At 44.6% G+C, this 22,506-nt stretch overlaps 2 protein-coding genes across 2 annotated transcripts in view; one reads left to right on the top strand and one right to left on the bottom strand.

The window, feature by feature from the left end:
- Window positions 1-22,506, top strand: part of COL20A1 (collagen type XX alpha 1 chain) — a 532,145-nt gene that overhangs the window by 83,820 nt on the left and 425,819 nt on the right. The gene's annotated exons all lie outside the window — the stretch shown is intronic.
- The window catches only part of NKAIN4 (sodium/potassium transporting ATPase interacting 4), a 120,550-nt gene continuing 118,591 nt past the window's right edge, over window positions 20,548-22,506 (bottom strand). The window contains exon 6 of the mRNA XM_081323850.1: window positions 20,548-20,709. Within this exon, the coding sequence (XP_081179976.1) occupies window positions 20,621-20,709 (89 nt within the window). The 3' untranslated portion in view covers window positions 20,548-20,620. The remainder of the gene's footprint in view (window positions 20,710-22,506) is intronic.

Below are 22,506 nucleotides of genomic sequence, written 5' to 3'. Positions count from 1 at the left end.
TTTTATGACTCGTGGACTTCAACTCCCAGAATTCCTGAGCCAGCATGGCTCAGCTTGGGAACCTCTCCCTTTCCCTTCAACGTGGCTGGCTCAGGAATTCTGGGAGTTGAAGTCCACGAGTCATAAAAGAGCCAAGGTGGCCTACCCCTGATCTAGGGCATTTCAGTGTATTAGTTAAGCATTACCTCAGGGATAGGCCACCTTGGCTCTTTTATGACTCGTGGACTTCAACTCCCAGAATTCCTCAGTCAGCACGGCTCAGCTTGGAAACCTCTCCCTTTCCCCTCAGTGTGCCTGGCTCAGGAATTCTGGGAGTTGAAGTCCACGAGTCATAAAAGAGCCAAGGTGGCCTACCCCTGCTCTAGGCAGTGAACAAGTCTCCTCCTTTCCTCGTCCTATTTTCCTCACAATAACTCTCTGACATAAGTTGGGTTGAGAGAGAGAGCCTTGCCCAAATTCACCCAGCCAGCTGGGAGTCATGAAAGGAGCTTCTTTGAAGATTACATCACTTTTGGCAATTCGGCACGGGCAACCGTGTTATCACCGACAAATCCACCCTAACCTAGAAGCAACCTTCGGTTTGCTTTGTCAATGCTTCTGACACGAATACGGACAGGGCCAGCCAGCTTTCATGCCTAAGGCAGGACTCGAACTCACACTCTCCCTCCTTCCCTCTCCCTCCCTCCCTCTCCCTCCTTCCCTCTCCCTCTCCCTCCTTCCCTCTCCCTCTCCCTCTCCCTCTCCCTCTCCCCTCTCTCTCCCTCTCCCTCTCTCCCTCCTTCCCTCTCCCTCTCCTCAGTGCAATGCAGTGAGACATTTGCAGATCTGTACATTGGGGAAACGAAACAACCACTTCATAAACTCATGGCACAACATAGGAGAACAAACCCACCAGGACAGGATTCGGCAGCCCATCTGCATTTAAAGCCCAAAGGCTGCTCTTTCGAAGACAGCAAAGTCCAGAGAGGACCGCTGGTTTGAAAGAGGGGTCAAAGAGGCCATCTCAGACAAAACTTGGACTGCAAGGTGGTCAAACTGGTCAGTCCTAGAGGAGATCAATCCTGACTGCTCTTTAGAAGGCCAGATCCTGAAGCTGAAACTCAAATACTTTGGCCACCTAATGAGAAGGAAGGACTCACTGGAGAAGAGCCCAATGCTGGGAAAGGTTGAGGGCAAAAGAAGAAGGGGACAGCAGAGAATAAGGTGGCTGGATGGAGTCACTGAAGCAGGAGGCGTGAGCTTAAAGGACTCCATAAGATGGTAGAGGACAGGAAGGCCTGGAGGAATGTTGTCCATGGGGTCGTGATGGGTCAGACACGGCTTCGCAACTAACAACAACAGGTCAAAACTGAACAGCCCTCCCTCAACAGAGGGGGAGGGATACGACTTCATCTATCTCCAGTCTACAACACAGTCCTTTCAGCAGTTCCAGGAAGACTCCACACCCATTTGCACTACTCAGGTGAGCCTGAGGACACAGATAAACCTCCAGGTGGCCTCAACGGCTCTCTAAAAGAATGCAAATGACCATCTGTCTGCAAGGAGTATAAATCCTTCCATTCCCCACCATCCAGTCAGAGCTGGAGAAGCTTCTTGGAGGAGAAGCGAAACGTCTTCCAAGAAAAACAAGGAAGTCCAGATGGCTCCTGAAAAAGCACCTTTGGAATTTACAATTCTTGTTTGCACTACCTCAGCAAAGGTCTACGCAATAAGCTCCCCCAAGCCAGTTGAAAACCAAAGCGGTTGCATTAGTTCAACATCCTGGGTTGTTTTAAATTGGGTTAGATTTTATTTGCTCTTTGGTTGCTTAGCATCCCGTACAAATCCAACCTCTGGTGAGCTTATTTAATGTATTTATATGAAACTGGAGAATGGATTACTGGGTGAACAATTTGAGTGCATTCTGTAGACATAGCAGTCTCCTAGAAGGCTGATCAGACAGCCTTGAGGAGGTCTTAAGAGACGTCATTTTCACAACTACTTAAGTTGTACAGTTTTGAATCCACCACTAAAAATAGATGGTCAGTAGAAGAGGTGTCTTTGCTGTCTTCTTTACAGTGGCTAGTAAAGAAGATAGTTTTCAGCTTCCTTACTGCAATGTTCTCATTGATTTATTTATTGCAATTGTCCCTTCTACTCAGAGAAAAGAGCTGGGTTGTCTGTTAAGAGAAGTCTACTTTAGCCCACATCACACATATTCTGTAAATGCAGCTCTGAGTATCTACCTGCAGTAGGTATAACAAAATTCAATAGTTCTCAGCTATATTTATTTATTTATTTTATTTATTTTAATTCCATTTATATCCCGCCCTTCTCCGAAGACTCAGGGCGGCTTACAAGCTTAGCAGTAGCCTTCATTCTATGTATATGCCTGCTTATTAGGGCTTTCACACACACCCCAAGCGGCATTATTACAAAGTCAGCTTAATTGCCCCCAACAATCTGGGTCCTCATTTTACCTACCTCTGAAGGATGGAAGGCTGAGTCAACCTTGAGCCTGGTGGGATGCGAACCTGCACTAATTGCAGGCAGCTGGTGTTACTTAAGGAGGCATTAGCCCACTGCTCCACCAAGGCTCCTTGTTTACATATTTACAATGGTAGGACAAGCATATCTGTAGGCTGTAGTCAAAAAAGGTCAAGAGAGCAGTTGGTATAGACTTACGGGCGACTTGCATAAAAAAACGGTGTGTAGGAAAAGAAGACAACATAGAAACAGTGTGCTGGAAGGGACCTTAGAGATCTTCTAGTCCAACGCCCAATTCATTTATTCATTAGTCCAGTACATTATTTGCAGACATTCAGCAGGCAGGTTTCTCATATGATAATGCAGATTTTCACCATCCTCACTTGCATCTTATTATGTTGTCTTCACAAGAATCATAGGGCTGGAAAGGACCCTGAGATCTTGTTCCACCCACTGCCCAAGGCAGGAGACCTTATACCATCCTGGTCAAATAGCTGTCCAGTCTGTTTTTGAAAACTTCCAGTGATGGAGCACCCACAACTACGGGAGGCAAGCTATTCCATTGATTAATTTTTCCCACCGTCAGAAAAATTCTCCTTAGCTTGGAGATAGAGTCAAGAGAGGGCTCAGCCTAGAATCGTTACATGTCCACAAACGCTCCAGTCCAGCTCCCCCTTGAATTCCGCTGGCCCTTATCTAGTACCAATTTAGTGCTGATCTTTAGTTGACTAGATTCTTGGGTGTAGATTTGAGCAATAAATCTTCTTAACTGGAACTTAACATCTGGTCTTCACTCTCTGTACCTGATCTCTCTCTCTCTCTCTCTCTCTCTCTCTCTCTCTCTCTCTCTCTCTCTCTCTCTCTCTCTCTCTCTCTCTCTCCCTCCCTCTCTCCCTCTCTCCCTCCCTCCCTCTCCCTCTCCCTCTCTCTCTCTCTCTTTCTCTGTGTGTGTGTGTGTGTGTGTGTGTGTTTGTGTGTGTGTGTGCTGATCACACCATCATGGCCACCATCTTGACACTTTATCCTACCCCATGAAACACCTGCAGTAGGAGCTCCTTTTGTACGCATAAGGCTGTTCTAATGGTAATTCTTGATGTGGTGGTTGAATTGTTGGACAGAAGGTGTGCAAAAATCTTTGGAAAAAAAGTATATCCAGTCTTTTCCACTGGAGGGCAGAATCCACCTAGCTAACAATACTCAATGGAAGAAAAAGGTTCCCCCCCCCCCCGCTCCCAACTGAATGCCATCCAGAAAAGCTGTTACAATACAGAATTGCTCTAAATTTGTAGTAGCACCTCCTCAGTCTTTAGAATGTAAACTTGCTTCCTTCCCTTTGAATTTCGAAGAGTGTGTTGAATGCTGTTTAGAGGTAAAGGTTTCCCTGTCAGTCGTGTCCAACTCTAGAGCATGGTGCTCATCTCTGTTTCTTAACCTAGGGAGCCAGCACGATCCTTTTGTGGTCATGGCTATACACCCGTGGTGGCGAACCTATGGTACGCATGCCACTGGTGGCATGAAGAGCCCTCTCTGTGGGCATCCGCACCATTGCCACAGTCCTAGGCCTTCAGCTGGGTTTTATAAAACATTTTCGCTTTAGGCCTCAGCTGCTGTGTGCAAAAAAAAAAAAAGGTTCAATCAATCAATTTCAACTTCTCACAGGAAAAAAAATCTCACAAAGTTGGAATTGATTGATTGAGCTTTTTAGTCCCACCCAGTCTGCTGTACCACCGCAGCCATGCCCACCCAATGGGCCACGCCCACCCAATGGGCCACGCCCACACAGCACACGATGATACATAAGTGGGTTTTGGGTTGCAAGTTTGGGCACTCGGTCTCTAAAAGGTTCGCCATCACTGCTATACACCAAAGGCACACAAAACTCTGTTACCTTCTCACCGAAGTGGTGCCTATTAATCTACTCGCATTTGCATGTTTCAAACTGCTAGGTGAGCAGGAGCTGAGGCGAATAACGGGAACTCATCCCATGGTGTGGACCTTGGGTCTTGAACCCGGACTGTCAGCTTTCCAGCTGACACCCTCAGCATCTTTAACCCCTGAGCCATCACACCGATTGCTGATTACAGTTCCTCAAAACTGCATGATCAAATTGCCCGTTACTCTGGATCCTGAAAAAGGGACTTACCAATCCATATTCAAAGTTACAACACACACAGACACGGTCACATGACCACGTTTTGTGCACTTGACAACTGACCCATATTTACAACTGAAGCACCCTCCCGTCAGAAGACCGCTATTTATGATATATATTTTTTGGCCAGAAATTGACATTTGCTTCCATTTTCCATCAATAAAACAAAAGTGCCCCGTAACAACAATGGGTTCATGTAATGATTGCAATGTTCGCTTTATGTCCACTGCAAAAAAAAACCTGAAAACCTCACAAAATTGGTTGTAGCTGGTGTGGTGAACTGCTTCAGGAGCATTACAAATTGATGACTAAAATTGTGGACTGTGCGGTGATCTGCTTTATGAGCAATAAAACCTATGACAAATTGTGGGCTTAATTATGGTTGTAAGTTGTAAGTCGAGGACTCTCTGTATATCCCTTTTGAGGTGCGGCAACCAGAGCTGCACATAATATTCCAAATATGGTTGCACCATTGATTTATATAAGGGCATTATCCTATTGACATCTCCATTTTTGTGCACTGTTTCTTATTATCCCTAATACGCCACTGGCCTTTTTTCACAGTGGATGCACACTGTATTGACACTTTCATTGAACTGTTTACCACTACTCCAAATTTTCTCTTCTTATCAGCCCCTGCTAGCTCTGATCCCATTACCTTACGCAACTACAGTTGGGATTTTTATTTTTATTTTTTTGGCACCAGTGTGCATCACTTTACACCTCACTTTGAACGACATCTGCAGTTTTGACACCCACTCCTTTCAAAGTGCAGAAATCTTTTGGAGCCCTTTGCAACCCGTTACTGTTTTAACCGCTCTGCATAATTTAGTTGTCGGCAACAAGCTTTATTCTTCCATTAGCTGCGCTTGATTCCAGATCATGGATAAATATATTTAAAAGCAGAGGCCCTAAGATCGATGCTGGAGGACCTCACGAGATACACCCCTCGATAATGACATTTAAACAAGCCAGATAATGCTGTATTAACAGAGAATATCTACCTATTAGATAGAGATAGAAGAAGGGGAAACCTACATTGCAGAGGCATGTAGCCAGAAATTCTTCTTTTTTGCCCATTTTTTGATCGCTTAAAAGAGCTATTTTAAATAACTTTTGACTTTTCTGTTAAGCTTTTTGGCAGCTGCTAAAACCAAATGCGAAAAATGTCCAGGCACGATTCTCACACCGTTCTTTTTAGCAAGCTTTATAAAGACGATACAGTTGAGTTACAACAATTCAAAGCCCTGAACTAGGATTAATCTGTAAGATCAAGCTAGACATAAGAGTGGAAATTCTTTCTAACTTTTTTTTCCCCTATAATCCTGAGAGGTGGCAGCTTTTTTCATGGATAACCAAGAATTTTCATGGATAACAGAGAATACTGCATCCAGTTTTCATCGCCACAATACATAAAAGATGTTGAGACCCTGGGACGTGTCCAGAGAAGAACGAAGGTGATAAAGGGCCTAGGGGCTAAATTGTATGAAGAACGGTTGTCTAACCTGCTGAAGAGAAGGACTACTTCAATTAGAATAGAGCTGAAAGGGACCTTGGAGGTTTTCTAGTCCAGCCTCCTGATCAAGCAGGAGCCCATATACCATTTCAGACAAGTGGTTGTCCAGTCTCTTCTTAAAAACCTCCAGTGATGAAGCACCTATGTCTTAAGGCAAAGCTGTTCCACTGGTTAATTGTCCTCAACGTTAGGAAGTTTCTCCTTAATTCCAGGTTGCTTCTCTCCTCGATTAGTTTCCATCCATTGTTTCTTGTCTTGCCTTCTGGTGCTTTGGAGAATAAGTTGACCCCCTCTTCTTTGAGTCAGCCCCTCAAATCCTGGAATACTGCTATCATGTCACCTCTCGTCTTTGTTTTCTCTAGACTGGCCATTCCCAAATCCTGCAACCATTCTCCAGGCCTTTAATCATCTTAGTTGCTCTTCTCTGCACTTTTCCCAAAGTCTCAACACCTTTTTTTTGTAAGGTGGAGACCAAAAGTGGATGCAGTATTCCAGATGTGGTCTTAACTAAGGCTTTATAAAGCGGTACTAATATTTTATGTGATTTTGATTCTGCGCCTCTGTTTATACAACCAAGGATTGTACTGGATTGTATTAGATGAGGGGGGACAGGATAGCTGTCTTCCAGTAGCTGAGGGGCTGGCATAGAGAAGCGAGGATTGACTTATTCTCCAAAGCACCAGAAGGCAGGGCAAGAAGCAATGGGTGGAAGCTTGTCAAAGAGAGATGTAACCTAGAAATAGGAAGAAATTTTCTGAAAGTGAGAGCAATTTATCAGTGGAAGAGCTTGCCTCCCAGAGTTGTGTGTGCTCCATCACTGGAGGTTTTCAAGAACAGATTGGACCACCATTTGACTGGGATTGTATAAGGTCTGCCTTGAGCAGGGGGTTGGACTAAAAGACCTCCCGGGTCCCTTCCACTCTATTTTCCTAGTTACTCATTGCCCAATAGTCTCCCGAATCTTTATCAGTCTAGAAACTGACCACTGGTATTTACACTTACAGTTGTTGTGTTTCCTGCCTCATTGTGGAGAGAAACCCTACGGCCAATTTTCCGTCCGCTTCGAGGGGGCTCTGGAACCCAGAAAAGCCAAATTCCTCGTCTCTCTTCAACCCTCACAATGAAACCCAGATTGTACTTTGCAATTTGTAAAGATTCCTTCCCTTGGCCGGGATCCAAGACATACACGCCCCAAAACAAAATATTTCTATTTAGTTCCAAACAAGCCAAAGGATCTGTATCATCCATCCCATTAGTGCTTTGGCTGAAGTTTGCAATTACCTAGTTCCCAAATGTAAACTCTGTCCAGTTTGTAATTCTTGGCTGCTGGACAAATCAAGCATCGTCTCGCCCAGGAATTTTCTTGACATATAAAGTGAAGTGTTCCCACTGGCACCGAGACTAAGGGAGGGGTTTTTGAGGTTGCCCTCGTAAACACACACGCAGAGCGATCCTGCAATCCTGCTCTGAATCGCTGCACCCAAAGCGGTGTGATTAACGAGAATACTCTCCATTGGGAACGCTTCTCTTCTTTGCCCCATCCAACCCTTGAAGACTGCTCATTCCCAGAAATGGTGTTCTGGAAAGAAAGAGCAGCTGAGAATTAGTTTTCAGGGGGGTGATATACAGGTGGTCTTCGACTTACAACAATTTAAATAATAATAATAATTAATAATAATAATAATAATAATAATAATAATAATAATAATAATAATAATAATAGTAGTAGTAGTAGTAGTAGTAGTAGTAATGATGATGATGATGATGCAAACTGATTACAAAGCTAGATATGACCGAGTTGCTAAATTAATCCACTGTGTAAAAAATACGACTTGCCTGTGTCCGAAAAGTCGTGGGAACATACTGTAGGGTGGAAAAAGTTGTTGAGAATGAGAGGGTGAAGATCTTGTGGGACTTTTGAATACATCTGGAACACAACACGCCAGATATCGCAGTCATAGAGAACCGAAGCGTACAGCTGGTGGATATCGCTGTACCAGGAGAGGCCAGAGTTGAAGAAAAAGAACTGGAAAAAATTACGAAATTCCGCGACCTGGCCACTGAAACTGCATGATTATGAATGAAATGTGCACAGTGATACCCATTGTCATTGGGGCACTGGGAACTATGTCCAGAAACTTTGCAAAATATATCAAGAAACTGCAGCTTCCTGCAATGCTACAAAAAACTGGGCTACTCGGAACATCTTACATTTTAAGGAGATACCTGGTTGATACCTAGGATGCTGGCAGCAACCCGTGTCAACCATTAGTGCCAGTCAATTTGAGTGTTCAGTTGACTAAGGTTCATGTTTAATGAATAAAATGATGATGATGATGATGATGATGATGATAATAATAATAATAATAATAATAATAATAATAATAATAAGTAACACCAGCTGTCTGCAATTAGTGCAGATTTGCATCCCACCAGGCTCAAGGTTGACTCAGCCTTCCATCCTTCCGAGGTAGGTAAAATGAGGACCCAGATTGTTGGGTGCAATTAAGCTGACTTTGTAATAATGCCGCTTGGGGGTGTGTGAAAGCCCTAATAAGCAGGCATATACATAGAATGAAGGCTACTGCTAAGCTTGTAAGCCGCCCTGAGTCTTCGGAGAAGGGGGGGATATAAATGGAATTAAAAATAATAATAATAATAATAATAATAATAATAATAATAATAATAATAATAATAATAAAGTTGGAAGAGACCTTGGAGGTCATCTAGTCCAACCTCCTGCTCAGGCACAAAACCCTATACCATTTCAGACAAATGGCTGTCCAGTGTCTCCTTAAAAACTTCCAATGTTGGAGCATTCACCGCTTCTGGAGGCAGGTTGTTCCACTGGTTAATTGTTCTAACTGTCAGGAAGTTACTCCTTAGTTCTGGGTTGCTTCTCTCCTTGATTAGTTTCCATCCGTTGCTTCTTGTCCTGCCTTCAGGTGCTTTGGAGAATAGCTTGACTCCCTCTTCTTTGGGGCAGCCCCTTTGTGACCATTTGAAGTTACAACAGCACTAAAAAAGTGACTTATGACAGTTTTCACACTTATGACCTTCGCAGTATCCCCGTGTTCACACGATCAAAATTTAGACTCTTGGCAACTGACTCACATTTATGACGGTTGCAGTGTCCCGGACTCACGTGATCACCTTTTGGGACCTTCTGACAAGCAAAGTCAATGGGGAAGGCGGATTCACTTAGCAGCCATGTTACCAACTTAACAACTGCAGTGATTTACTTGACAACTATGGCAAGAAAGGTCGTAAAAGGGCAAAACTCACTTAACAAATGTCTCACTCAATTGTAGTCGTAACTCGAGGACTGCCTGTAACAGCTCAGCCTGGCTTGGCCTATACATGCATGCAGAATTTGAGGAGAATTAAAGATTCACACGGAACATACAATCATAGAACTGGAAGGGACCTGAGAGGTCTTCTACTCCAACCTCCTGCTCACCTGCTCAATGCAAACAACTTATACTATCCTGGTCAAAGGACTGTTCAGTCTATTTTTTTTTAAAAAAAACCCTCCAGTGATTGAGTACCCACAACTCCGGAACAGAAGCTATCCCACAAATTACCTCAGATTTATATTTGATTTCTTTGTTTCTTAGATTTGCATCCTGCTTTTCATTCAGGAGTCCATGGGAGTGAGATAGGCTGAGCTGAAAGATTTGACGGGTCTTTGAAGCTCTCTGAGCTTGCTTGTTTTTTTGTAGACTTCTCATTATCCAACTAAGTAACATCATCAGTACTAGAAAGGAGCGGGGTTTGGGGAGAGGAGGAGGAAAAGGAGGAGGAGGAGGACTGTGGGGTCCTTGATGTTTTCTCAACTTGCAGATGTTTCATTAGCAAACTAGGTAATGACATCAGCGCTAGTGATGGTCTTAGCACTGGTGATATTGCCTAGTTTGGGTAATGAAACATCTGCAAGAAAACAACCAAGCTCAGAGAGCATCAAGGACCCCACAGTCCTCCTCTTCCTCTTCCTCCTCCTCATCCCCCCATGCTCCCCACTCCCTTCCAACACTGATGATGTTACCTAGTTGGGTAATGAAACATCTGCAAGAAAAGAACCCAGCACCAAGGATCCCTCATTTCAGCAACCATCATAAACACATGCCAGTTGCCAAGTGCCTGAATCCTGATCACGTGACCACGGGGATGCTGCAATGGTCCTAAGGATGAAAAACAGTCATAAGTCACTTTTTTCAGGCCCACTGTAACTTTGTACAGTCACTAAACGAATGGGTGTAAGTCAAGAGGACTGCCTTTACAAGACAATGTCCCAATTGTTTTTTTTCCCCCATCAACTGAAGGTCGTAGTACAACATGGAAGGTAACAGCCACTGGTATTTTTTTAAAAAAATCCATTTATATCCCGCCCTTCTCCGAAGACTCAGGACGGCTTACAATCTAAGCACAATGTGCTTAGCAATAGCCTTCATTCTATGTAGATGCCTGCTTATTAGGGCTTTCGGGCACCCCCAAGCGGCATTATTACAAAGTCAGCTTATTGCCCCCAACAATCTGGGTCCTCATTTTACCTACCTCGGAAGGATGGAAGGCTGAGTCAACCTTGGTATACAGGTAACTTCAATGCATTTGTTTAATTTTGTTATAGAAGAAGAGGCAAAGAAAGTCAGATAAAGAACGTTATTGGGCATTACCTAGCCTTAAAGGCTTTAGACCAGGAGTCCTCAGCCTTGGCTGAGGAATTCTGGGAGTTGAAGTCCACAAGTCTTAAAGTTGCCAAGGTTGAGGACCCCTGCTTTAGAGGTTTGCCATGAACCACAAAACCCTACAACGATCTAATATAATTTAGAAAATGACAATCACCTTACATGTCAAACAGTACAATAATTTTATATGCTTGCGCAAATCAACGTGGTTAGGTCGTCTGAGCGAGCCATCTAAAATTGCTTTCAAGGCTGGATCCAATAGAGAGACTCTGAGACTTTAATCAAGTATATAGATTTTATTATTATAGCTTCCCCATCTTGATCGGCTGTGACTCCCATAATGTCAAACCTGCTCGGTCCTGAGTTGGAAGCCTGCAGCAAATTGGAGGGAATTTATGAGTGTCTGAAATGTGGGCGGTCTTCTTCAGTCTTACGATGCAGAACCAAAGATAAAAGAATGCAGATTCAAACTTATTGGTTATCCAATAAGTGGGTGTTAGCCAGGCTCTTATTGCTGTCACTTACATAGTCAACATTTTAATCTATGCACATAGAAGAAGGAGATATCAATAAGATTAGGAGAAAATACCTAGATTGGTAGAAGTAAAAAAAAAAGAGGAAAAATATGGTGGTGAAAAGGGGGATAGAATCTGACAATGTTCACTGCTGTGGAGAGATGTATGATGTGGTTGTGGTCACGGAAGAACTGGACAGTCAGAATTGTATCATGGAGCGCTCTGGGGCTGCACAACTGACCACAGGTTCAACAACCTAGATAGTGATATATGTTGCTAGTAAAAATGAAGATTGCATGTCAATAAACAGCAACATCTAGCTGTTTTTCTTGGGACTCAGTCGGATAGTACCATCCCAGGTTAAGAGTTGGGTGGGAAACCACTCAGGGCTGTAGGTTCAAGTAGGAAGTCAATAGAACACAACTGAACAAATATATCAATAACGCACTTCAGTATGATTGCCAAGAAAATGTATACAGTTGTGTCCATGCAAACATAAAAGAGTCGATCTCAGTTCATGGGGATCTCAACTAATGCCGCCATTAAAAAAAAAACATATGCCACTTCGGCATTCTCCCTTCTTCCTTGTCCTCCACCTTCATCCTTAAAAGATTCACTGCAATACACACTGCGGAAGGCTGCAGTCCTGTCCTCCCAGTGCTAGCATACCTGCAGGTAGCTCACACACAGCTTTGTGACACCAATTGCAAAAGGTCCCAGGTCCAGTTTCTGACACCTCCAATTGCAAGGTGGAGGTGATGTGAGTTCAGCACTGATGCAGCCCGTGCAATAGACGGTAGGAAGCGTTGTGGTCTACGTACGTGGCTTTCATTCTTCCCCTAGATCGGTGTTTCTCAACCTTGGCAACTTTTAAGGTAGCTGGACTTCAGCTCCCAGAATTCCTCAGCCAAGCTATGCCATGCAACTTTAAGAGAGGTGGCTAGCTGGGGGAATTCTAGGACTTGAAGTCCACCTTCTTCCAACCGATGGTCCTCTCTATCCAGGATGTGGGCCATTGGTTTCGAAGAGGGATAGGCTCAGTGGGTTAGGACGCTGAGCTTGTCGATCAGATGGTCGGCAGTTTGGCGGGTCGAATCCCGAGTGCCGCGTAACAGAGTGAGCGCCTGTTACTCATCCCAGCTTCTGCCAACCTAGCAGTTCGAAAGCACGTAAAAATGCAAGTAGAAAAATAGGGACCACTACGGTGGGAAGGTAACAGTGTTCTGTGCGCCTTTGGCGTCTAGTCATGCCGGCCAAATGACCACGGAGACGTCCTTGGACAAGCGCTGGCTCTTCGGCTTTGAAACGGAGATGAGCACCGGCCCCTAGAGTTGGAAATGACTAGCACGCATGTGCGGGGGAACCTTTACCTTTACTTTTACTACGTTAAAACCGAACAGCCCTCTCTCAACAGAGAGGGAGGGATAAGACTCCACTTATCTCCTGTTCACAACACAGTTCTTTTAGCAGTTCCAAGGTGGTTCCACACCCGCTTGACCTCTGATTCAGGTGACCCTGAGGGCACAACCCCCAAGTGGCCTGAATGACCCTCAGAGTGTGAGCAAGCGATGACCAGACGACTGCCAAGAAATATAAAACCCTTCCATTTCCCCACCACCACCACCATCCTGCCAGAACCGATGAAGCTTCCTTTGATGAGAAGTTAAAACATCTTCAAGGAGAAACAAAGAAAGCCCAGTTGCCTTTCGAGAAAGAAACCTTTGAACTGAGACGTATTTCTTTTAAATGAAAGTGCAGTAAACGACAAGTAAGTCGGGACCTTCTCAATGGGTTTGGAGCTAAAACGGACACTTTGTCTATGGCTTTCGTTGCCTTGTTTTGCTGGCCTAGAATCCGCTGAAGCTTCCAAGCCATTTTAATTGTCCTAAGTGAAGAATAGTTAGAGAGCAAAGCGGGGAGTTTAAGGAGCGGGCTGTTCCAAATCCTGTTTTCTACAACACTTTAGAAGAATTCTCAGAGATACAGGTAATTTTAATCAACAGCTTGGTCCATTAATAGAAACGACAAAGTTGAGATTGCTCAGGGTAGACGGGGATTGGAGGGGAGTGAGAATTAGTCCACTGATATAATAACCAAGTTTATGCCTCGGAATATCCAGAGGCGACGGAGTTCGTTTGCGTACAGAAGAAAAGCGTCAAATATGTATTTCCCCAAATGCTCTCTTCATAGTCCCAATGGAGTGAAGATAGGGCAAGGGCAGGGAGGAGAGAGAAAGAAGGAAATATTCATTCATAACAAAACCTAACAAAATCCACTAATGAGGCATTGTCTGAGCAGATGCCAGCAAGCCTGAAGCACCAAGCAGGGGACAATGATCCCGTGGAGGCGTGCTCTTTAAAGTGGAAGGCATCTCCCATTCCCCGGCTGCCTCCAGCACCCAGCTGAACATTTGGCATTTCAATTGCGGGATGGATGTTTCCCACCGGTCCGGGTCGCTGGATCCTTGTCACTTACGCAGGCCTAGGAAAAATGTGAACACAAAATGTTTAGATGGAAGTGCCAGACAGAGAAGTGCCCAGAGTTAGAGCCAGCCAGCCACCTGGACGCTTTGCCACCATTCCAGAAATGTTCATGCAACATCAATAATCGCCTGTGTTATGTACTGAGCTTGTGGTACCATACCACGTGAGCCAACAGCTCCCTTGAAACCTAGACAGGCTGTCTCCAGCCTTGCAAGTGATCTACCTTTGGCGGCTTTTTTAGTAAAAGAAAAAGGTGCCGGAACTCACACATGTTATACAACCTGCCTTGCCTACCCTATAAGGTTCTATCCAAAAAAGGTGCCGGAACTCTGTTCTGAGCGTTTTATGACAAAAAAAAGCCCTGTATATATATGTGTGTGTGTAGTGGCTGGGCACGGCCCAGGTTAAGCTCTGTCATAACCAATAAAGGATGTGTTGCTTTATGAACAACTGTCTGTATTCATTCCTGCTCACCCCCGAGCCCATGACATAACAGCCTGGACGTTTCTAACCAAGGACAATGTGGAAAGATATGGGAGGACGATTTTGGGAGACAGGGGGAAGAGCTGCAGACAAGACAACGTCAGACAAGCGGCAGCTGGGCCTGCAGAAGGAAGGGGAGCCTGGCAAGTGTCTCAGTTGGGACCCTCCCCAGTGCCTTGGTCTGTAAAGGTGAGAAGGGGAGGGGGGAGATATGCACTTTCAGACTTGCAAGGCTGCTGCCGGTCTTCTGAGGCAGCCCGGATAAAAAGCACTCGAAATCCAGACGTACCCAAGTCTAAATTTATTGCGGTGTTACCTGAACAGAATCTTGCAGACTCTCAAAGCATCTGTAACAGGATAACAGAGTTGGAAGGGACCTTGGAGGTCATCTAGTCTAACCTCCTGCTCAGGCAGGAAACCCTAGACCCTTTCAGACAAATGGCTGTCCAGTTTCTTTTTTTAAAAAAAAGCCTCCAGTGTTGGCGCACTCACAAATTTGCTTCTGAAAGCAACTTCTTCCACTGATTAATCATTCTCACATTCAGAAAATTCCTTCTTAGTTCCAGGTTGCTTCTCTCCTTGGTTACTTTCCATCCGTTGCTTCTTGTCCTGCCTTCAGGCGCTTCGGAGAATAGCTTTGACTCCCTCTTCTTGGTGGCAGCCCCTCAAATATTGGAACACAGCTATCATCTCGCCCCTCGTCCTTCTTTTCAATTAAAGTAGACATAACCCAAATCTCTCTCCCTTCCCATCACCTTTATAATAATAATAATAATAATAATAATAATAATAATAATAATAATAATAATAATAATAATAATAATAATAATAATAAAAACTATGGAAGATCCCTTCTGAGGCATTTGCTACTCCTCCATTGCTAAGCTGCCTCTTCTCTGCCTGTTGCTGAGTCTGCAACATTTTCTTCCCCTCTCCCAAGGTCATTCTCACATACCATTAAGTTTAAGTTTAAGTTTATTAAATTTTTATACCGCCCTTCTCCCGAAGGACTCAGGGCGGTGAACAGGGCATATAATAAAAATACAAAAGTACAAAAGTTAAAAAAGAATTAAATTATTGCCCAAAATAAAACAGTAAGAATATACAAATATTAAAACCCTAAGTTAACTCCCCATCAGGCCAGGCCAGCTTGATCGAATAAATGGGTCTTTAACCCGCGCCGGAAGGAGCGGAGATCCGGTGCCATCCGGAGCTCAACCGGCAGTTGATTCCACAGAGCCGGGGCGCCCACAGAGAAGGCCCTCCCCCTGGGGGCCACCAGCCGGCATTCTCTGACCGGAGGCACCCTGAGGAGGCCCTCTCTGTGGGAACGCACAGGGCGGAGGGGAGTCGATGCCGGCAGCAGGTGGTCCCCGAGGTATTCCGGACCCATGCCATGTAAGGACTTAAAAACCATCACTAAGACCTTGAACCTCACCCGGAAGACAACTGGTAACCAATGCAGCTTGCGGAGCAAAGGTGTAACATGGGAGTACCGGGAAACTCCCAAGACAACTCTCGCGGCCGCATTCTGTACCAGTTGGAGCCTCCGAGTGGTCTTCAAGGGAAGCCCCATGTAGAGAGCATTGCAATAGTCAAGACGAGAGGTCACGAGCGCATGAGTGACCGTACACAGGGCATCCCGGTCTAGATAGGGCCGCAATTAAATCCTGCGAGTGAAGCCTTGGATACTATAAGACAGTGGTGGCAAACCTATGGCACGCGTGCCAGAGGCGGCACTCAGAGCCCTCTCTGTCAGCACACACGCCGTTGCCTCAGCAGAGTTCTCCAGCGTAGCGAGCATGTGGCGTTTGGAAGCGACAGGGCAGGAAGTGAGCAAGCAAGCGGCATTGGGCCCCCCCAGGGATGCCCCGGAGATGGCGAGGGACTGGCCCCTGCCGCCCTGGCCCCGGCCACGCTCACCCAGTCTACTGTGACCACTGCAGCCACACCCACCCAGTGGGCCACGCCCCCCCAACCCCCCTCCCTCCCCGGGTGCACCACAATGCTGATGCAGCCCTGGCACTTTGCGATAAATAAGTGGGTTTTGGTTTGCAGTTTGGGCACTCGGTCTCTAAAAGGTTTGCCACCACTGCTATAAAGAAGATAAAAAGGTCTCTGCAGATTCTACTCTGCGAGTTGTTGCTGACTCTAGGGGGCACTGCTCATCTCCATTTCAAGGCCATTGAGCCAGCCAGCACTGTCCCAAAGTCATTTCCACGGCCATGTGACCAGCATGACATCACAGAGCGCTGTTACCTTCCCACCACAGTGGTACCTATTTACCTACTTGCATTTGCATGCTTTCAAATTTTTACGTTGGCAGGACTTGGAGACTATGCCTAGTTTTTAAGAAGAGACTGGACAGCCATTTGTCTGAAATGGTATAGGGCAGGGGTAGGCAACCTTGGCTCTTTTATGACTCGTTGCCTACCCCTGGTATAGGGTCTCCTGCCTGAGCAGGGGGTTGGACTAGATGACCTCCAAGGTCCCTTCCAACCCCTCTTCTTCTTCTTCTTCTTCTTCTTCTTCTTCTTCTTCTTCTTCTTCTTCTTATTATTATTATTATTATTATTATTATTATTATTATTATTATTCTTATTCTTATTCTTATTCTTATTCTTATTATTATTATTATTATTATTATTATTAAAAAGCTCCAGGCAGGACACTGAAATCTGTAAGTTAAGCAAATCAACTCACATTCCTGCCTCTTTGCAGGGGTATTTGACTTGAGTGAGCAGGGAAGCTTTTGGGCAGCTTGGCAACTTCCTCGTCCCTGGAAATTCTGCTCAACTTCTCTGCTGAGAATTTCTCAAGTAGGCTGCATGTCTTTCGCAATCTTAAGGACTAGTCACTTGATTATTCCAGGCAACAGCTATCAGGCCTAGAGGGCCAAAGTTTTGCAACCATGAATTCACTTCCTTTTGAAAATCCAAAGATTCACCCAGGATAAGTGATGATGATAATAATGATGATGATGATAATAACAACAACAACAACAATAATAATAATAGTTGGAGGAGACCTTGGAGGTCATCTAGTCCAACCCCCTGCTCAGGCAGCAAACCCTATACCATTTCAGGCAAATGGCTGCCCAGTCTCTTCTTAAAAACTTCCAGTGTTGGAGCATTCACAGCTTCTGGAGGCAGGTGGTTCCACTGGTTAATTGTTCTCACTGTCAGGAAGTTTCTCCTTAGTTCTAGGTTGCTTCTCTCCTCGATTAATTTCCATCCGTTGCTTCTTGTCCTGCCTTCAGGTGCCTTTCTTCTTCTTCTTCCACTCTCTTCATTTTGCAGCATCCCTTCGGAGGCCGTTAGACATGCTAGAAAGAATTCTACTATACTAAATGAATTATGATGCATGCAAAGGGGTTTATTCACCAGAAACCCACAAGCATTAGAAGAGAGAAAACCACACTCATTGCAAACTGACGGCTGGTCAGTTTGCAGAGTGCAGAATCCCTCTGGTTTCCCAGGGCAGGTTGTGCAAACCGGGAGTCCACCTGCTAAATGCTCTACTTTCTGTTGCCCACAGAAGGAAATCACTCAGTGTCAAACCCGCTGCTACTTATAATGCTCGACACTCTTGGTTGCGCTAGTGAGCGATGCTACCTAGGGAGGGCATTTTCACAGGGTGCTTTTACCGCTGTCCTCAGGACTCATATGTTTCCAGGATGTAAGCATTACTCTGGGTGGCAGGGATTATTCATCACCAATATTTTTTATGCTTTCTTTCTTGCAAAATGATCAGGCACCTTCCTTCCCCCCCCACCCACCCCATCCCCCGGGTCCTCAAGGCTTCTTTCCTCTGGATTAGTAAATCAAGCAGCTTTGCCATTGCTCCACAGAGGCATTGTGTGTCCCCACTTTGCAAAAACCCACCGCATGAGAAATCAATGTTTAATCTCCGGCTGCATCCATCCAAACGAGGAGCAATTTGGAAGGTATTCAATCCTGAAACTCAAAAGAGTATTTATCTCCTTCCCCACCCCACCCCACCCCCCGCCACACCTCCCACTAGGATAAACCAATGTTCACCAGCTTGGGGAACCCTGCACTAGATCTCCCTTCCTCCCTTCCTTCCCACCCACTTTCCTTCCTTCCTTCTTTCCTTCCTTCCTGCTTTCCTTCCTTTCCTTCCTCCCTCCCTCCCCTCCCCTTCCTTTCCTTTCTTCTTTCTCCAAATCCCACACTGCTTAAGCTCTGTCAAATTAGCTCACCCTGTTCATTCTCTCCTGCATTAAGTGCAGGGCTCAGGGAATGCAACAGGAATGTAGTTCAAGTGCCAAAAGGCTGACTGGCTTTGCATTCCACCCAGCTAATTCAGAACCGGGAGGGGGCTGGGGCAGCGCTGGGTTACAGCAATATCCAGCATTCTCCCTTATTTCTTTATTCATTAGATTAATAAATTACCCCAGCAGTATTAATAGGGTCCCTAAAAATTTGGAAAAGGACGTGGTGGCTCAGTGGGTTAGGACGCTGAGCTTGTCGATCAGAAGGTCGGCAGTTTGGCGGGTCGAATCCCGAGTGCCGCGTAGCAGAGTGAGCGCCTGTTACTCGTCCCAGCTTCTGCCAACCTAGCAGTTCAAAAGCACATAAAAAGACAAGTAGAAAAATACGGACCACTACGGTGGGAAGGTAACAGTGTTCCGTGTGCCTTTGGCGTCTAGTCATGCCGGCCACATGACCACGGAGACGTCCTCGGACAAGCGCTGGCTCTTCGGCTTTGAAACGGAGATGAGCACCGACCCCCTAGAGTTGGAAACGACTAGCATGCATGTGCGGGGGAACCTTTACCTTCACCTTTACCTAAAAATTTGGATGGTGATTTCTCCCTTCTTATACTGTATTGCAAAGAGAACAAGCAGCATTATGAATCATGCTTTTGCCTATTTTTTTTCTTTTTTTCAGTATTCTAGATGTATTTTTATTTTTATTTATTATATCTTTATCCTGCCTTTATTACTTTATAAATTACTTCCCCCTCCTCTTTTCCCCACAAGAACCCTGTGAAGCAGGCTGGGCTGAGAATGAGTGAGTGGGCCCAACATCTGACTTTAACAGCTAAGGCAGGACTAGAATTCACTGTCTCCTGCTGATTTGTCCAAAGTCATCTGACCAGCTCTCATGTCTACGGAGGACTAGAACTCACCATCTCCTGGTGATTGGTCCAAAGTCACCCAGCTGACTTTCATGCCTAAGGCAGGACTAGAACTCACCGTCTCCTGGTTTTTAGACCAGCACATTCACCCCTACACCAAACTGACTCTATATCTTTTACCCATTATGCATCTCACTTATCACATTCTTACAGTGCATCCATGACCATGATTTACTGATTTTTATTTATTTATTAACTTTCATTTGAGCGGGTGAGAGAATCTATGAAACCTACCAATGTTTCCCTTAGCTACTTTGATGTTGGTAAGGCAAAATTAAAATGAATCTGCAAGCTTTTTCTCAGGCACAATAACAGGTGAATGGTTAGACTCACAGATCGGGGGAAAAAAATCTAATCCAATTTCTTGGTCTGTGCAGGATTTTCAAGGTCAGAAAAATTGGCAAAACCAACAAAATCAGCTAGGGAATCTTTATGATCATAACATTCAGAGGTGGCCTTGGGCCAAGATGGCAGCCACAAGAGTCAGTCCAAGCTCTACCCATTAAAAATGTGATAGATGGATGATAGATAGATAGATAGATAGATAGATAGATAGATAGATAGATAGATAGATAGATAGATAGATAGATAGATAGATAGGTGGGTGGGTGGGTGGGTGGGTGGGTGGGTGGGTGGATGGATGGATGGATAGATAGATAGATAGATAGATAGATAGATAGATAGATAGATAGATAGATAGATAGATAGATGATAGATAGATAGATAGATAGATAGATAGATAGATAGATAGATAGATAGATAGATAGATAGATAGATAGATAGATAGATAGATAGATGGGTGGGTGAGTAATTGGGTGGGTGGATGGATAGATAGATAGATAGATAGATAGATAGATAGATAGATAGATAGATAGATAGATAGATAGAAAGAAAGAGATAGAGATAGAGATAGATAGGCACATATAGAAAGAGAGGCAGATATAGACAGACACATATAGAAAGACAAACAACTAGACAGATCCAAGCTCCACCCATTTTCTGTGGGCAGTGTATCTTTGGGGAATTTGGATTGTACCATTGTGGAAGCCATTTTGGCATTTTTTAAAAATCACATCCTGTAGTCACCTCTAATAAAATTCCTTGATTTATTTCAAGAATCACCAAGAAAAGTGCATCGGAGCCTCGCTACAGCATACTTACAGATAGGTCTGCTTGAACAAAAGATTGGAAGGCTTTTCGTTAACATGGTAGAGAGGGAATGGGTCAAATCCACCAATGAAATCAACTGAAAGAAAAAAAAATCCACAACACAAGCAATAACAATGGAACAACTGAAACATAACGAGAGGAAGGTGAGGAGGACGGGACGTAAGAGGATGCAAAGACATGAGCGTAACACAAAAAAAGAAAATGAAAACAAAGGTGCAAAATAAAAAGGCATAAACTCATCATCTAAGCATGCAAAATGCCCCGTTGATTTCAGCAGGTGAATTAAACACATGCTTAATGGCTCTACATTTTTTTAAAATTAGAACACGACAGTGCTAGGAGTTTTCCCAGATTGTTTACAAGCGAACAGTATCTGCTTCTATAAAATGAAACACTGCAGATACAGGCTTCAGCCATAGGATGCTACTCAACCTGTTTAACTAACAGAGTGAAAGGAATGGAAGGGACCTTGGAGGTCTTCTAGTCCAACCCTCTTCTCAGACAGGAGACCCTATACCATTTCAGACAAATGGCTGTCCAGTCTCTTCTTAAAAACTTCCAGTGTTGGAGCATTCACCGCTTCTGGAGGCAGGTTGTTCCACTGGTTAATTGTTCTCACTGTCAGGAAATTTCTCCTTAGTTCTAGGTTGCTTCTCTCCTTGTCTAGTTTCCATCCGTTGCTTCTTGTCCTGCCTTCAGGGGCTTTGGAGAATAGCTTGACTCCCTCTTCTTTGGGGCAGCCCCTGAGATACTGGAACACTGCTCTGTAAATGTACAATTTACATGTCCAAATGTCCAATTGAATGCTGGAGTTCTGTGGGACTTTGGTAACTGCTAGTCATGTATGGATGGGTACGATCTGATGATCCGTCCAGTGTTCTGGAGGCAGGTTGTTCCACTGATTAATTGTTCTCACTGTCAGGACATTCCTCTTTAGTTCTAGGTTGTTCTCTCGTTGATTAGTTTCCATCTGTTGCTTCTTGTCCTGCTCTTTATCCAATTCATTTGTCTATGGAGATTCTCAGTCATCCAGGTGATAATTGTCCCCAAGATGCTTTTTCATGAGGCAACTGTATCTTCTTCTTTTTCTTTGTTCTTCTTCGCTTCCCATCCAAGAAGCTTCTTCAGCTCTGACTGGATGGTGGGGAATGGAAGGATTTATGCTCCTTGCAGACAGCAAGGGGAAACAAAACAACCATTTCATAAACTCATGGCACAACATAGGAGAACAAACACATTAGGGCAAGATTCAGCAGTCCATCCGCATTTAAAAGAAAAAAAGACATTCTTTTGAAGACAGAAAAGTCCACATTTTGGACAGAGAGGACCGCTGGTTTGAAAGAGGGCTCAAAGAGGCCATCTAGGTCAAAATTGAACAGCCCTCTTTCAACAGAGGGGGAGGGATATGACATCATCTATCTCCAGGCCAAAACATGGTCCTTTTCAGCAGTTCCAAGAAGGCTCCACACCCATTTGCACCACTCAGGTGACCATGGAGACACAAAAGAACTTCTAGGTGGCCTCAACGACCCTCTAAAAGGATGCAAATGACCAGCTGTCTGCAAGGAGTACAAATACTTCTATTCCCCATCATCCAGTCAAGATCTGGAGAAGCTTCTTGGATGAGAAGCGAAATGTCTTCAAAGAAAAACAAGAAAGTCCAGTTGCCTCCAGAAAAAGCAGGGAGGGATTTGGGATTTCCAATTGGTTGGAAAATCCTCAGATGCTGTTTTTCATTTTAAGAAATCAATGGGGACTATTTTGTCAGCTGGGACCAGAATTTCTGTTGCCCAAGTGAGTCACACCCAATTTTATGACCCCTTTTACCACATTTGTTTGTTAAGGGAATCACCGTTAAGCGAATCCCTCAGTC

This window comes from Vipera berus (genome assembly GCF_964194415.1).
Source record: "Vipera berus genome assembly, chromosome: 3".
Classification (NCBI taxonomy): domain Eukaryota; kingdom Metazoa; phylum Chordata; class Lepidosauria; order Squamata; family Viperidae; genus Vipera; species Vipera berus.
This window is presented reverse-complemented; position numbering and strand designations above follow the sequence as displayed.